Raw genomic sequence first — 17,339 nt, forward strand, 5'->3', positions numbered from 1 at the left:
CCTGCCCGCCGACCTGCTGCCAATGGGCCAGATCCCAGGGGGCAACTAAAAGGGGTAGAGTCCAGCCAGGGGCTATGGAGGGCCATACCCTCCCCCCAACTCTCCTATTTACCTCTCAGGAGCTGCTGCCCCTGCAGCCTGACCCTACATTCCTCCCCCCAAATCTGAGTGAGGGGCTTTGTGATCTGACATGCAGGGTTGCAGGGACCACTTTGGTCTGACCTGGCCCCGAAGTAGTCCCTGCCGTGGCCTGGAGGGCTCCAGCTTTGCAGGCGAATGTCCCAGCTGATCCTGGCTTCTGCCACTGGGCATCCCTCTGGGTCAGGGTCACAGGGCTGGGAGGGGCCCAGCTGCGCTGCCACAACCCCCACACGCAGGTAGTGCTGGATCTGAACTCTCATGAGCCCTGCGCCTGGCAGAGCCACCCGCCTGCTGAGCTGGGCAGTCAATGCTGAGTAGCAGCCGCTGGAGGACAAGTCACTTTGTAGAGAGGCAAGAACATGACGTGATGCTGAGTCATGACCAAGCCCCCCAAGGGCCCCAAGAAATCCGGGATTGTCCTCCCCTATGCAGCCACCCAGGAATGGCCTCTAGCAAAGAGGGGCTGCAGGCTATTTCATCCATCTACAGCAGCGGTTCTCAACCGGTGGTATGCGTACCACTGGTGGTACTTTGAAGAAGGCTGGGTGGTACGTGAGCCGTACCACACCGCCGAATCCGCTGCTGAAAGTCCCCCCCCCCGCCGCTGTGAAACCCCGCCGCCGAAAAGGGACAAACGGCGGCAGGGTTTCAGCGGAGGGCATTGTTCCCCCCATGTAACCTCGCTGCTGCCGCCGCAAGTCCCCCCCCCCCCTTTTTTTCCCGAGTGGTACTCGGGTCAGGTACAGTCAGGTCAAGTACTGGGTGGTACTTGACCTGACTGTACCTAACCCAAGTGGTACTCGGCGAAAAAAAGGTTGAGAACTGCTGATCTACAGGACAGGCAGTTGGTTGGTTGGGGGGGGGGGAACGCCAGGTGCTCTATCCCGAGGCCCCATTCTGCCTCGTTCGCTGCAGGCCTGCCCCAGAGGGCTAAGGGTGCCGCCTGCAGCGCAGCTTTCCCTGCAGTCCAGGGCCCATTCAGCACACCCATTACACATAGCGCTGAGCACCTGGATGTGAAATGACCCAACTGGCCTTTGCATTGATACAGCCCGGGTCAGACTCTGCTGTGTAGCCTCAGTCACTCTAGATTTGCAGCTGTGTCGCTGAGGGCAGAAGGTGGCACTGGCTCCCACGCCCTGTCATTTATCGGAGGGGTGGGTGACCCAGAGAGGTCAACTTTCAGGGGCGATACGATCCCCAAAGCCTTCCCACCCAACCTCTGATGCTGGGACAGCGGTGACACAGCTCCCCCCGAAATGCTCTGGACGTTGGGCTGGAGTGTCCCCTCGATGACAGCCAGGGAGCCCCCCCATCTTCCGATGGTGCTTCCAGTGACACCTGGGCAATGCCAGGGGCTGCAGGGACAAGGCTGCCCAGCTGCCTGGAGGTAGGGTGACCAGACAGCAAGTGTGAAAAATCGGGACAGGGGTTGGGGGTAATAGACGCCTATATAAGAAAAAGCCCTGAATATCGGGACTGTTGCTATAGAATGGGGACATCTGGTCACTCTACCCTGTGGTCACTGTCTCCCCCAGCACTTGGAACGTATGCGGGTGATTTGCGTAACGAAGGAGGTGATGTGTGAGCCAGGCTAGATTCTGGCTTCGGTTATGCTGAGTCCGCAGGGTCGCCAGGTGCAGAGAGCAGCACTTTGGCAGCTTAGCAGCCCTGCCTCTGCCACACACGGGGCCAGGTCTGTGCAGGAGCCGTTTCTAGCAGAGAAGCTGCCAGAAGCACAGAAGAGAGCATGTCCTGCAGGGAAAGGTCCTTGCCTTCGCTGGGGAAACGCTGAGGGAACAAGGTTCACAGATCAAGCCTTTCTTTCCCAGTTGCCTATAGCTTGCATTTGAATAGGCCGGGCCCAGTGCCCACTAGCACCCCCAGCTCTCCTGGGCACACCAGAGCTGAGCTTGGTGCTGGGACTGGATAGAATTGTGCATGTTGCATCATCCCTGGTCAACATGATTCAATCTGCTGTGTTTAATAATTGACCAGGCCAGTTCCCAGCCTGTGCCCTCACCTCCCATCAGGACAGGTTTATTTAGCAATGAGAGCTCATCGGGGCTAAAAAAAGCCCCTAATCAGCTTCCACTTGCTCTGACCCGAGGCAACGTGGCTGGGATGGGGCAAGGGTTTGGGCTTTTGCTTGCTAGCGTGGCCCTCAAAGAGCGTCAGGAAGCTGCCACCAGAGCCCTCTGAGGCTGGGTAGCCGGAAATAGCTAGGCCAAGGGCACGGGGCTGGTAGATGGTATTGAGGTGTGCAGCAGGCGCCTCGAGCAGGTCTTTACAGGTCCAGCAAAGCTTGTTGGTGGGCACTGCTAACGCGCTGCCACTCTTGGGCCTCAAACGCCACTGAGAGCACAAACCCGCCAGGCTAGTCATGGGGCCCAGATCAGATCCTCAAGCACAGCTGGGACCCCGGGGGTATCTGAGCAGTTTATGGGTAGGCACCCTTGAGCCCCTTTTCGACACCAACACTGGGAAATACAGAGCTGTACTCTGCCCCGCTCTGACTGCGCTGGGCTACTCTGCGTTGGGAACTGCCCAGCCAGCCAGGGGCAATCCTCAGGCTCTGTCAACATTGCACTTCAGTGATCCCCAGCTGACAGAATAGCCCCGGAGACGTAGGGCAGAACAGCCCTGAGGCTGCTCTAAGCTGTGCCAGGACTGCGCTGTCCTCTGGCTGCCCCAGATCGAGGCATAAAGCCACCTTTCCCCCCCCCCCTCCATGGATCAGAGCAGAGCTCAGCTGCGGACTGAGCCCACAATGTCTAGTCCTTCCATGGTCCAGGTCCAACCTCAACCCCAGTCTGTGCCTCTGCTTCCATTCTCTGGGCCTGATGGATAACACACACTCTGGGCTCTGCCCACTCACCTCCCATACGTGGCACAGACCCACCTCCTCCCAGCTGGCTCCAGTAATTCCCCCATAGCATCCAGCCCCTTCCCTGCTGAGAAACGCAGCCCTCAGACAGGCCCTGTCATGCCTGTCCTTTCCCTCTTGCCCCCTTCCCCATGAGCTACCAAATCGTCACAGCTGGCAGCAGCTGGTAGTCATTAGTAACCAGCATGAGCTGTAACTAACGCTCAGCTTCAGGCCTCCCGAGGGCCATGTCATGCCTCTTCTCCCAGGCCCTGGCACCACCGCTCTGCCGGCTCTTCTCCATCCAAGGAAGTACCCTGGGCCAACGTCTTTCCCAGCAGCCAGTCAAGTCAGCTGGCTCCTGCTTTATGCTGCGGGAGGGACACAAAGTGTGGGGACTAGCTCAGAACGGGAGCTCTCCTTGGGGCAGTGTGGCCTAGTGGAGAGAGCACTAGGCCTCAGGAGAGCTGGCGTCTGTGTGTTCTGTTTGTGACTCTGCCACTGGCCAACCTTGGACAAGTCACATCCCGCCCGCTCTGTGCCTCGGTTTCCCCATCTGTAGCATGGGGATGAGGACACCAGCCTTCTGTGTAAAGAGATCTATGGATTAATTATTTTGTAATTGGTCCAAGCCAGCCCCTCACTGAGTCTCCGGGAAGAGAGGAGAGGTCCCTGCTCCAGCTCAGAAAAGCCCTGTAATGCAGCAGGTTAACAGCCATCACTGTATCCCATAAGCCTGCCCTGCACTCCCTGCAGCCACATAGGCTGACCCCACACGGGGGCTGTGGGAACCCAACAAATGGAGGGGCCAGAGAGCACCGTGCAGGTGGCACCTCTGCCAGATGCCCAGGAAGCAGCATGACTGACACAGAGAGATGCCCCCACTGGGTATGAGGCATTTCTCTGAGCCTGGCACCATGATGTCTGGTTGCAGTGCTGGCCAGTGGGAGGGATGGAAGGGGAGCCCTTGCCAGTAAGAGGGGGCTGGGCACTAACGCAGACAACCAGCTGCAGGAGAACTAGTGTGAGAGAGGAGCATCAATCCACTTCGCAGCTGAATGTGGTGAAGAACATGGCAGCCTGTCTGCTAAGGGGCATGCCCCACTGCCAGCTTGCTCATGAGATCCACTGGGCAGCTGCTGGGGGAGCAGCGTTCAAGGTGTTGGTTTTGTGCTAGAAAGTTCACAAAGTTAGGGGCTATATCCTGAGATCACCACCCCCTTAGCTATAGCTACCTTGGCTATAGACAGTCCTAGACCAGCGTAAAGCTGATGGGTGTGCTAACCACCCGTCCTTCAGGCTGAATGGAAGGAGCAATTAAATACCCTTTTTTGGACTGAGATAACTGGAGACAAAAGAAGCCACTGCAAAAGGCAATTGACCGCATGGACATTCTGGGCAGGGCTAAGCCATGTGGTCTGAAGGGTATCCCTGGACTGATTGCAAATGCAGGACCTGGCAGCGGATTGCCTGGCAAGCTAGCTGGCTGTGAGAGGCAGAAATACAGTCATGCGTGTGGCCCTGGGAGGAAGCTAGGAGACAGAGCTCCTTGGGCACAGGACTGGCAGGAAAGGCAGGCTTGGAAATTGTGCACAAGGAAACTGCCTGCTGCCGTTTGCTCCTGCTGTGTTCAGGGAAACAGGACTGCATGTACCGCCTCTGTAAACAAACAGAGCCGTGTGCACCTCCACTGTAAATAAACAGGATTGCACACAAAATACCTGTCTCCTAGCACTGATTTCTCCTCCTAATGGAAACAACATGGCATGGCCTAAATATCAGCAAACTACTCAGGCCAAGAGCCCCAATTTAGGAGGCTGGGGTCAGTTATCTGGGCATTTCCCCCTTTACAATTCTCCCTGAGGGCCCCTTGCCTCCCTCCTATCTACAATAGCCCAAATCTGTCAGCCTTCAGGACAGGCTGCAAGGCACGTGTCTGTGAGAAGGCTGCTGCGGAGTGAATATCACCTGCAGTGGGACGCTGGGGAGTTGGTTTGTCCCTGCTCTGCTGCATGGTGATTTGCAGATTATCAGAGCAAAGGAGACGGGGCAATTGGTGGGCTTTCGAATTTCCTGGCGATCCCAGCAGGATGAGGGAGCCACTTCCCTCTAAGAGCCAAACAAAGCCATGAACTAAATATGTTGGTTTCCAGGAGAGGGTTAGGAGAGCTGCAGGCAGCTATCCCTTAGGTGTGGTATCCTGCAGGGAGCCCCTGGTAATTTCTACTTCCCCTTGGCAGCCCCACGCAGCTGTTAGCCCAGCCCAGCCAACTGTAGCCCAATGGCTAGGGCCCTGGACTGGGATCCAGGAAATCGTCTCAGAAGATAGGCCTGCCCCTCTGTCCTCGGTTTCCCCTCCAACCCTTTCTCTGCTCTGTTGGCTTTGATTGTAAACTGTTTGGGGGCAGGGACTGTCTTTTCCAAGGTGTTTGTGCCATGCCAGACTCCCAGGGCACTGAATAAAGCTGAAATAGAGCAATGGAAAACCAGTCTTAATGCTCCAAACAGCCTTCCCGGCATGCACAGATTTCCTGTGGGAAGTTAGCACATGGATTTCCAGCATGACAGGCCTCACACGCCATGTGGGCTCACACAACCGTCCTCCGCTGGGCAGGCAGGGGGCAGAGAAGCTGCCATACACACATTTTCTGGGAGTGCCATATCCAAACCCTTGCTCCCCCATGGATCACGGCTGAGAAAGACTCTGTAGCAATCAGTGTGATGAAAGCCCACGGCGCACAATCTGGCAGCTATTCCCCTCTGCCTTCAGCACCACTGAGCCACCAGTTCCAAACACAAGCAGCAGCTGCTAGGAAATGCAGCACCAAGCAACGGGTCCCAGGAGAAATATCCACGCTGGAGATGTGACCGTGTAAATATCCCCGCAAATGCCAGCAACGGAGCAAGACACAGCTCAAATCAAGCAACCCCATGGCCCATTCACTGACTGAGGGGTCGTGGCAAACTATTACTTTACTACACTCAGGACAACAGTCAAGGGGCTCAAACCCTGTACCTGGGCACTTCTACGGTGGGCCCACTTACACATGGAAATTGTAGGCTATGCTCAGGACAGGTACCTTTCATGCACCTAAAGCAGCTGCCACCTGCTGTGCACCTTTGAATCCCTGGGTGTATGTGCATTGGACGCTCACCTGTTCCGAGCTCCCTGTGTAACTGGCGTGTATACCTGTCATCCCGTTTATTCAGTTAACCAAGCAACCCTTTCAAAACCTGGGCAGTTGTGTTCCAGAGAGCTCAGCACACAGCACAAAAGTAGATACCACTCATTATCCCCATTTCTGCAGACGAGGAAATTGGCCTGGGGAGGGGAAGTGACACAGTCATGCCCCGAGTCATAGAATCATAGAATATTAGAGTTGGAAGGGACCTCAGGAGGTCATCTAGTCCAACCCCCTGCTCAAAGCAGGACTAACCTCAGCTATATCATCCCAACCAGGGCTTTGTCAACCCTCAGCTTAAAAACCTCTAAGGATGGAAATTCCACCACCTCCCTAGGTAACCTATTCCAGTGCTTCACCACCCTCCTAGTGAAAAACTTTTTCCTAATGTCCAACCTAGACCTCCCCAACTGCAACTTGAGACAGTTGCTCCTTGTTCTGTCATCTGCCTCCACCGAGAACAGCCTAGCCCCCTCCTCCCTGGAACCCCCTTTCAGGTAGTTGAAGGCTGCTATCAAATCTCCCCTCATTCTTCTCTTTTGCAGACTAAACAAGCCCAGTTCCCTCAGTCTCTCCTCATAAGTCCTGTGCTCCAGCCCCCTAATCATTTTTGTTGCCCTCCGCTGGACTCTCTCCAACTTGTCCACATTCTTTTTGTAGTGGGGGGCCCAAAACTGGACACAATATTCTAAATGCGGCCTCACCAATGCCGAATAGAGGGGAATAATCACTTCCCGTGACCTGCTGGCAATGCCCCTCCTAATGCAGCCCAGTATGCTATTAGCCTTCTTGACAACGAGGGCACACGGCTGACTCATATCCAGCTTTTTATCCACTGTTACCCCCAGGTCCTTTTCTGCAGAACTGCTGCCTAGCTCATCGGTCCCCAATCTATAGCTGGGCATGGGATTCTTCCTTCCTAAGTGAAGGACTCTGCACTTTTCTTTGCTGAACCTCATTAGATTTCTTTTGGCCCAATCCTCCAGTTTGTTTAGGTCACTCTGTATCCTATCCCTACCTTGCAGGGTATCTACCACTCCCCCCAGCTTAGTGTCGTCCGCACACTTGCTGAGGGTGCAATCTACCCCATCTTCCAGATCATGAATGAAGATGTTGAACAAAACCGGCCCCAGGACCAACCCCTGGGGCACTCCGCTTGTGACCAGTTGCCAGCTAGACACGGAGCCATTGATCACTACTCGTTGAGCCCTATGCCCTATGCTGTCCACTATGCTGTCCCTGATGTCCACTTTGGTGCCCAGAGATCCCATGTGACAGACACTTGCTGGGCCTCTTGGCAGTGAGCTGCAGCCTTAGTCCCATTTTAGGGGTGTGGATTTAGTCTGCATTGTCCAACTCAGGCCCCGCTTCCTAGGTCTGTGCAGGGCCATGCCACCTACAGCATGCCACAGCTTGTCCAACCAGCCAAGCAGCCAAGCACTGCATTGGCCATGGTGCCTAACTGCCAGGAGGGCCCCTCCAGCCCAGGGCAGCTTACCCAGCTCTGGTCCACCGTGTACCCATTCTGAGAACGCAGAACTTCAGCCACCAGTACCTTTCACCAGGTGATTGGCCCTCTCTAAACAGCAGGTCACTGCCCTGTTGATGTGAGACACAATAGAATGCCAGTGCCAACCTAGGACTGGCCAACCAGGGTCCCTCCAGACCAGTGTCTCCAGCAATGGCCTGGACCAGCTACTTCCAAGGAAGGCACAAGAGCCCCCCTTTTGGATCAGATGATACCCAGATAACCTGCCCCTAAGGGAGGTTCCTTCCCAACAGGCAGTAGCTGGCTGAGGCCATGGGACATGGTCATTAATTGCGCCTGGCTGTTGTCTCTATGGATTTTCCCACCAGTCAGGGAGGGTATGTTCCTGTCTTTACCCCCTTTCAGCCATGGGAAAATAGCATCTCTTCCCTCTCAACTATTGGGTCCTTCTCTCCCCCTTTCCCCTGACAACAAAACCAAACTTCATGGCCTTGTAAGTTCTTTCCTATGGACCTAGAACAAACCAGGGTCGTTTGCTTGTATTTATGTTGCACCCGCATAACTAAGGTCATGAGAGCTGTGAAACCCTTGACTGACAGGTTTGGGGTGACAGAGCTCTGCTTCTGTTCCCTGTGCACTCCCCCAGTTAACCCTGTCCACAAAAGCATTCAAAGGATTGACATGCAAGAGCTACATTGCTCACCCTCACCTGGTGTTTGTTCTTTCTTTGCCCCTTTTCCCTTACGTAGCATAGACACCACCTTGATGGGCAATGCATGCTTTGTGACTGGAAAGCAGTATTCTCCCATTTCTGTACAAGGAAGCTATAGCAGGATGGATCTTTATTATCTATATTACTATAGCACCTTTTGTGCTAGGTGCTATACAAAGACAATCCCTGCCCCCAAGCTCTTGCAGTCTCACTATAAGATACAAGACAAACAGCTGGATACAGTCAGACAGGGGAGTACAATGAAAAACTGACACATCTAACTAGAGCAGAGAGACCTGGGGGAGGGGGAGAACACCAGCAAGTCACCAATATGATGGCAGCAAATGGTACATTAGTTCTACGGTGGGTTTTTTTGAGGGAGTGGGGGGGTTAGTTGGATGGGGATCAGCTACATGGAAAGAGAAGGGAATGAAGGAGGGGGACAGACAGGTATGGAGTGAGGCTGAGGAGGGAGGATTGGAGGAACTTGGAGCAAACAACTGATCCACAGAGGGCAGAGATGACCAAAACGTGCTGGTTTTGAGTGGAGTGTCCCCAGCTCCTTGCTTTGGCTTCTCCTCTTCCTGGTGGCTAGAGACTCTGGCTGGCTCCTCTCTGCAGTTCCTCCAGGCCACATGGCTAAGATGAAGGGAGACATGACCTTCCCCACCCCCCACACACCTAGGGCGGGGGGGGGAGCGGCACACTAGGGCCTGATCCATTGTAGTTAAGAGCCTACATTCCTTTGCAGATCTGGGCACTAGTGACCCTGGGGGTCCCCCCTACAGAGTTTGGGCCCAAAACCACCCACCTGCAAGGGGGGGGGAAGGGAGGAATGTGCTACTCAAAAGGATTTCCCATCTCTTCCCCCCCCCCCCTTCACATTTTGGCATGTGAGATTCTCAGAAGCAGAGCTGGTGTTGGACACATCCTTACCCAGCTGGTCGGTTTCACTGCCTGAAAGCCTCCTGGCCCAGTACTACCAGCCGGGACCTGTGCCAGGCTGACTGACCAGAGCTCAGCAGCACGGCTCTGCATTTATATGGAGTTGCTGAATATCTTTTCAGATTCAGTTACTCATTTGCTACGTGCCTAAAACCAGCCACCCTCCCTAGAAAGCTGGGATTGCTTTACACACCACCCCTTGATCCCTGCGTAGGGGACTTCCCACCTGGGGAGAGGCAGGCCTGGGCAAGCCAGACACTCCCGACCTGCAGCCAGAGGCTAGGGCCAGGGCCTGGTGAGCAGCCACTCTCCTCCAGCCTCCTTTCTTTTCCCCTTTCTTCAGGAGCACAGCCACGGCCACATGTAGTCAAGCAGCCAGTCTCCCACCACACTGGATTGAGCATTTTGTGCAGCTCAGAGGGGCCCAGGCTAGCGTGGGCCGTGGAGCCCGAACTCTGTTCACGGCTGCTCAGAGCACAGGAGCAGCTCGGGGAAAGCCTGCGGCACACCACGTGGGGGCAGGTGTCTGCTCTGAGGGACAGAAAACCTGCAGGCTCTGGGGCTGATAGCTCCAGCTAGCACCCCTGTACATTGCACAGTAGTTTTTACTCCCCTCTGCCATCATGGGCGGCAAGAGGGAACCCGAGTCCATTTTAGCACAACCCCACTACATCAGTCAGCTCTGCAATTGTCCATCTCTTGGCTCCTGTCACACGTGAGACAGGGAAAAGGCTATGGACAGGCTCAGAGCCACTTGTCTGCCCTCAGCTCTGCCACTGACCCAAAGCGATGGGCCCTGCCCTCCAGCATAGCCCAGCTTTGGATCTGAGCTCTGGGGCTTCTGCCTCAGGCACTGGGTAACTTTGCAATGGCTTCCTTTGTGCTGCGCAAGGGGGCACCCCGCTGCCAGAGCCCTGGGCAAGTCTGTGCCTGTTCTCGACACGAGATGCCATACCTTCCTAGCAAAAGGGCCTTGTGTTGTATGGATCATCGCCATAGGATTCCCCTGCACGGCCTTGGGCTTGTGGACCCAGGACCTCCCAGAAGAGGAAAGAATTGTGCCACCCACATCACCTTCCACCGCCAGAAACATAAAGCTCTGCAGACTCTTGGCCAGTGAAGCAACTCACCGCCCCTGGAATATGGAGGAAGGGGAAGGCTAGCTGGGGCCTGGACTCAGCCCATGGGAGCTGCATGGCAAGATGGGGTCCATTGAAGAGGATCAAGATGATTTCAGGCAAGCAAGGCTCTGTCTGCCCCTAGCCTTAATTTCCACTTGGCAGGTAGTGGGTTAAGAATTTGCCCCATTAAGGATTGTTAGAAAGAGCTGCCACTAGGAGGACATGTCCCTCCCACCCAAGAATAGACTGATTCTCTTTAGCAAAACCAACCAATTTATTTACATAACACTTAAATACAGCATATAATAAATAGAAAATATCCAGGCTGTAACAGGAATTCATTAGATTATGGCAGGTGACAATACATTCATGGAAAGGGAAGAAAATGAAAGCCAAGCAGAAGTGTAACCAGAGTTCAGTGAAAGAAGGGAAACCATCAGGTTGGTGCAGCACGAGGTAAAGAGGAGAGACGAGAAGAAAGGTCTCTGGACTCTGCTTCTAAGGTGCCTCGAGCCAAAAGGAAAGGAAAACCAAGGTTGCATTGAAGACTAAAATATCATCCAAGTTGATCTGGGGGAGTGATGGGTTTTATGTAGTTCCAAGAGAACTACTGTTTGGAGTCTAAAACACGAGTGTCTGGTAAAGGTGGGCAATTTACTAGAGATCCCAGCTGCTGGGGATTAGCCAGAACTAGTGCTAGGAGATAATTGTACCTTGACTCCATTGGGCAGGCCTGCAGGGGATTGCATTTTTAAGTTTAAAAAAAAGTTTAGCGCTTCACTTGAAGTATGTTCTTTTCATTTCCTAGAGAAGGAAATTTTAAAACCGCCCTAGCTTCCCACCCCAAAAGCTGTGGCCCAGAAGGACACAGGGCTTTGAAAAAGTGACTTTCCAGATCCTGAGCACCTCCCACACCATGCATTGTCTCTAGAGCCCTCCAGTCAGCCCCTAGCTCACACAGCCCAACACGCTCCTGATGCACTTGGACAGGTTTTTATTTGGACAGGTCACATGTACATGCGATCTATCGGGATTAGTGGCCAACGCCAGAGGTGGAAGGGAGGAACAGAGCAGATACAGACATCACCACAGGACAGTACAAGCCTAATCTCAAATTAAGTATATGGAAGCCCTTAAAGTGAAGGGCCCACACAGAACACAGCAAGCCATCCCTGGGAAGAAGACAGGCATTGACCCAGGGGAAGCCTTTGAGCATTAGAACCAATATATTTTAGATTCCATTTGCCTACAAAAAAATTTAGCTTCCCTGCTCCAAAAATCTTCAGTGGAAGAGGCCCAAGCTCCAGGCATCTCTCTCCCAACTCCAGCCCAGCTACTGTCACTCTGGAGAGTAGAGACACACATACTGCCATCTTCTCAAGTGGCACTTTGGAGCAGTGCCCAGTTCACACCAAGCAGCATGGCCATTGTTCAGGAATGCAGCTGGAGCAGTGTTTTCATACAAGATGGATCCAGTTCTGCTTCATATGTGGAAGCTCAAAGAGCATCCAACAAAACCCAGATGGCATGACAGTTAGCATCCTCTCCAGATGCCAGTCCATCTCACCTCCATAGAATCCACTGAGCCATCAACTAGTCGTGCTTCCATCCAGTTCCCTAGCAAGAAGAGGAGTGCCCCAAGAAGATACGAAGTGACAGTCCTTTAGTACAGAGCCCAGCAAGCTCTCCCTTTAAAAACTACTATTCCACAATGTTTGCATAAAAATCCATTTGTAAAACGTCCCAGCAGAGCCTAGTGTGCAATAGAGGGGGAGGACAAAGCAAAGAGTTGGACAAACTTTCTTTAAAAGCCAGATCCTTTTGTGTGCGTGTGGCTGTCAAAAATGCAGAAACAAAATGTAAAGGCACATGGAACAAATTGATTCGGACAGCTGGGCTCCTGGTTCACAGGAGACAGTCGATGTGGGGGGGCCAGGTGAAGAGTCACCACATCTTCATGCAAGCGCTGGTGTCATTAGATGTGGTGAATGGCTCAGATGCAGAGGGTTTTATCTACAGGTGCAGGACTCTGCTATCATGTCTTCATACTCTTTGTAGAGGATGCTGCCACTCGGCTCGATCATCAGCACGCTGATGGGGCTGTATTTGTAGGGCACGCAGGAGGGGCGGGGGACGCCCTGGTCCACCAACTGGTTGATGAAGTTCTGCACGATGGCATGGTTGGGGGAGTTGTAGCCATAGCGCAGGATGCGGGGGCATGTGCCCTTGCAGTACTTGGGGTTGTACCGGTGGGGGGCAATGATCCAATGGTCCCAGCCCAGCTGGCTGAAGCTGACCCGGAAGGAGCGGAGAGCACACTCGTCCTTCTCAGCGCTGTTCTTCTGGGGGTAGCTGGGGAGATCCAGGCCAATGTTGCCTGCCTGGCGAGCTTTGCGACTCAGCACTGGCCCATCAGGAACCTCCCTCCAGCCAGCTTTCCCTATCTTGGCCCGGAGGTCTTGCCGAGTGTCGTTGAGGTAGAGCAACAGGAAGGGGTCATTTAAGGAAGCCCTCTCCTCCCAGCCAGCTTCAGGCTCTGAGCCATCAGCCTGGCCCAGCCAGATACACACATGACTAAGACGGAGCAGCTGGCTCTTCTTGGTGTCCCAGGCCCAAGGCAGAAGGTGGGAGGTGATGTCCCTCTCCACCCAGCTGTCCATCCTAGAGGAGATGGGGTTCCTCTTGCCTCTTCGTGGGGGTGAGCGCTTTGGGACCTCACCTTCCCCAGGCAGCTGAACCACACACAAGAGCTGGGCATGAGCCAGCCGCAGAGTCTTAGAATAACCCACAGTGGCTCTCACCAAGCGTTCCGTCTCCGGCTGGACTTTCAGGTGGTAGTCGAGGGTCTGCACGTACCAGGGACCTGCAGGGGGGGGGAAGGAGAGATGGGAATTAGTGTCCCCAAAAGCAAGACAGAAATGTCAGCCTCAAGCTTACCTACCAGCCACTTTGGTGAGCCTTTGTGCCCATGCCCCTGGAACTGCCAGTTCCCCCTTTCACCCTCTCCTCCTGGAACTTACTGCCCACACCCACCCCAGAGGTAGCTCACACTGTCCCAGGCATCTCTTGAAGCCCTCCAAGGGGCAGTAAGAATGACCTGGACAGACAGTGGCTTTCTGCCCAGTTTGTTTCTTTAGAAAAAAAGGGCCACGGGTTTGTTTTTAAATAAAGTTTTTAAATCAGTCCCCCACTCCTCCCCGCCCACCCACAAGTCAGAAATTCAGGTAATTTCTACCTGCTTCCCACCGCCTCCCCCCCCCCCCCACCACCCCCCCCACAAGGCTCTATGGACAACTGGAGAAGTTTAGGACTTCACAGAAATCACGGAGGTGACACTGGATTGAGAGGCGAAGCCATTTACACAGACTGCTTTGGTTAATGCCTATTTAACCAAAGCATCCAACAAGCCCTTGGAAGAACGCTGTGTATCAAGTTTCCAGGCTATTACCACAGGTCCCCACCCCTACCCCCGGGAGAGATCTCCAGCAAGATAGAGCAATATTCCTGATCTGCCAAAAAAGAGATCTTATTCCTTCTAAACCTTTGAGGCTCTTTATGCAGCAGAAAGTAGGATAGCAGGAGAGATTTCCCAACCCGCCCCCCAGTTTGGCGAGCATTAAGATGGTCAAATGGAAAGCACATGGAAAGTCCAGAAGGGCGAAGCCCTAGCCAGGAAGCTGCTGGAAGCTGCTAGAGCCAGACCAGTGTATCAGAGCATCTTGCAATACTGCCTGGAGGAGCCCTCCGAGGGCGAGGCGAAGACAAGCCTGCCGGCACAAGACAAGGTAGTGGCAGAGCTGGGAATAACCTCAGCCCACACCTGGAGGGCAGGAGCTTTCCTTGAGCCATTGCTGATCCACCATTTCACATGGCCTCTGGCTGAACTGTAACCCCACTTGCATGTGGGCACCAGCCACTGTGAGAGGCACATGCTATTATCCTTGGGGCAGCAGGGTCTAGTGGTTACAGGGCAGGAGTCAGGGGTTTCATTCTCTAGATGCCATGGACTGGTCGTGTGACCCTGAGAGAATTTTTTCACTTCTGAGCCTTGTGGGCCCCCATGGAACCAGGATTATCCTGAAAGCACCTTCCAGGGGGCAGGGCCACATTTGGCAGCAAGCAGGATGGCCTGACAGATCAGAGACTTAGAGGTCTGGGAAGCAGCTTGACCTCACGGGCTACTCATTGCTTCCCCAGGAACAGCAGGCGCTTTGCTGAGGGACTCAGCAGTTGGGCAGGACTGGCGGCTGATGCTGAGCATCTCCAGCAGCAGAGCAGCCATGACCCAGAGCAGCCATAGAGCAGGGCTCCAGGCCTCCAGCAAGAGGTCAGCACCAGGCCCACTCCCAATAATCTCTTTATGGCTCCTAATTAGAGCACTAATGGGAAACACTCTCCTTCCGAGCCCAGACTGGGGGCTAGTTTGCTCTGGCCTCACCCAGTCACCTGTTGCTCTTTCAGAGCTGCGTCACATACTCCCTGTCCTGTCTGCTAAGCCAAATGGGCCCTCAGGAAGGGGGTATCAAGGATTACACTTGGCTGCTACTTGCGTGACCAGCTGCGAGCCCCTGCAGACAGCCAGCAGAAGATACCAGGGCAAGTCAAGGCCAGCTGGGTGTTGCAGAGGGTAACCCGAGTGCCTGGGAGGGGACGACACCTTGATCTGCTCCCCAGGGCTGCAGCTTCTCCCCACCCCCGGCAGGGCAGCCAGTTTTGGTTGGACGTGTTCCTGGAGGTTCTGTCACATGGCCATCTTTAGTTAAAGATTAATCTTTAATTCCTGGAGACCCTGGGACAAACCTGGGGGGTTGGCAGCCCCCCCACTTCCAGACACTGGACAACCAGGGAGCAGGAGAGATGGAAAAACTGCAGCTGCGTGCTCTCTGCCAGGGGCTCAGCAGCAGAGCAGGGACAAGGCAAGGTCCAGAGTCCAGTCCACCTCCTTGGCCAAGCGCTCGGTACAATTCCCATCGTGCACAGGCGCTCAGGGCCTGGTTAGCAGGGGAATGTGTGGGCAGGACGCTGCCTTGGCCCTGCCAGCCTCTAGCTTGGCCAGCCTCAGGCCCCAGGCTTGGGGCTGGAGACCGGCCAAGGCACGGCTAGTGCCAGCATCCAAGCTGCTGCTGCAGAGTAGAATGGGGCCATGGATGGAGGGAGGAAGCCCCCATACACACCTGTCCCAGCTGGAGGGGAGGGGGGACCCTGATCCTAAGAACCCCCTTTGGGGCCTGTTCTGCAAACCCAGGCCTGGAGCGACAAGCCTGTCGAGGCCCCTTGCTGCTTGTGCCCTAGCTGCTGCTGGCAGATCAGCACCCAGGGGCTCTGGTGCCACTGGACTAGAGCCAGAGTTGGGTGGGCGGGGCGGGGCAGGGCTGAGCTCAGGGACCCCAAAGGCAGCACAGAAGAGGGGGCCGGGGGGAGTTCTGGCATTTGGTCCCATAAAGAAGCTGCAGCCTCCTGACCAGCACCTCCTACAGATGCGAGCAGGAGTTACAGCAGCAGGGTTCCCAGTGCCCCCTCCCAGGGCAGGGCCCATCAAGCCCTGGGCATGGCACAGCCCAGCACACCTCAATTCAAAAACCAGCCCCACAGGGAGAGGCATGTTCCCAGCAAGGCACCGGCTGTGGCAACCCTGACCACCCCTGCACACAGAGACTCACCTGCCCCAGGCTGCCTCCTCTTGGCAAAGGGCTTGACCAGGCGCACGGTGCTGGTGCCTAGCTTGCGGGGCCGGCGGGGCCGCCCATTCCTGTCCGCCAAGCTTTGGTACAGGCTGAGCATGTAGTGCAGCGGCTGGCCGCTGCCCAGCTTCTTCCAGCGGCGGCGGGGCCAGACGCTGGGGACCTGCTCTAGTAGCACCTGGACCAGGGGCAAAGAAGGCACCCCAGGCAGGGCACTCAGGGCAGCAGGATCCTGCCCATCCTCCCCCACGCTCAGCTCCAGGGGGAACAGGGCAGCCAAGAGGAGCAAACTCCCAAGGGAGCAGAGAGGGCCCCTGGCCAGCATGGCTAAGGGGCAGGGAAGCAGGCTCTGGTTAGGGCTAGGCTAGGCTGGGCGGCTGTATGGCCAGGGACCTCAGAGGGCTGCTGCTATGGTATCCACCGGGTAGGCGGAAGCATCCTCCTCCCCCTGCAGGGAGGTAGGTGCGGTCTGCCTAGCAATGGCAGGGCCCCAGGCCTCCTCTGCCTGCTTTCACTCAGCTGTTCCCACCCTGGGCCCTCAGACAGTTTCCTTGGGACAAGGGGAGTCAGGAGCAATCAGGCAATTTCTGCTTCCTGCCTAGAGGGCAAACCCTTCAGAATTAAAAACAGCCCTGCAGCAGCCTGACTCTACAGGGCTTCCCTGAGTGCAGCTTGAGGGTGGGTGGGGAAGGGGCTAAGCCAGGTCAGTGGGACCAGCGCTTAGCAGGGGAGTGACTTTAAAATCCTTGGGACCCAGACTACTCCAACCCCTCCTCTCTGGCTCACTCCACTGGGGTGAGAAGGGCCCAGCCCTCACACCCATTTTAAAGGACCCATATCAATCAGGATTTAAAGGGCCGGGAGCTGTTCCCGAGCTCAGCTCCTGCTGGGGCGGATGAGGGATAGTCAGACCTACACACACAGGCTGAGCTTGCACTGGCAAGAGACAGTGCTGCTGGACCACCAGCGTTTTAACCCCTCTGCCACCCAGAGCAGCTCTGAGAAAGGGGGTGAAAACATCTGCGCCCCCAGAACCTGGGGCCCCCTGCCTGGCCTCAGATGTCAGCCTTTACCAAGCGGCTGCTAGATCAGGGCAGGAGCATGTTGCTGCTCGATAGGCAAGGGTGTAAATGGCGATACTAGGTGCCAGGCAGGGGAGAATAGGCCCTCTGAGAACCAGCCACTCTGCTGCTATAGGAGCT

The 17,339-nt window shown here is 55.2% G+C and overlaps 1 protein-coding gene across 1 annotated transcript; it reads right to left on the reverse strand.

The window, feature by feature from the left end:
- Positions 1–10,528: 10,528 nt before the first annotated feature.
- BMP15 (bone morphogenetic protein 15) lies at positions 10,529–16,918 on the reverse strand. The gene is made up of 2 exons (XM_067548524.1): positions 16,117–16,918; positions 10,529–13,319 (listed from the first exon to the last, which is right to left on the reverse strand). Exons 1-2 carry the CDS (start codon positions 16,460–16,462, stop codon positions 12,466–12,468), a joined length of 1,200 nt encoding a protein of 399 aa, XP_067404625.1. The 5' UTR covers positions 16,463–16,918; the 3' UTR covers positions 10,529–12,465.
- Between the last annotated feature and the right edge of the window lie 421 nt (positions 16,919–17,339).

The sequence above is a fragment of the Emydura macquarii genome, unplaced genomic scaffold (genome assembly GCF_026122565.2).
Source record: "Emydura macquarii macquarii isolate MOO-44397 ecotype Brisbane River unplaced genomic scaffold, CSIRO-AGI_Emac_v2 contig_1253, whole genome shotgun sequence".
In the NCBI taxonomy this organism is placed as follows: domain Eukaryota; kingdom Metazoa; phylum Chordata; order Testudines; family Chelidae; genus Emydura; species Emydura macquarii.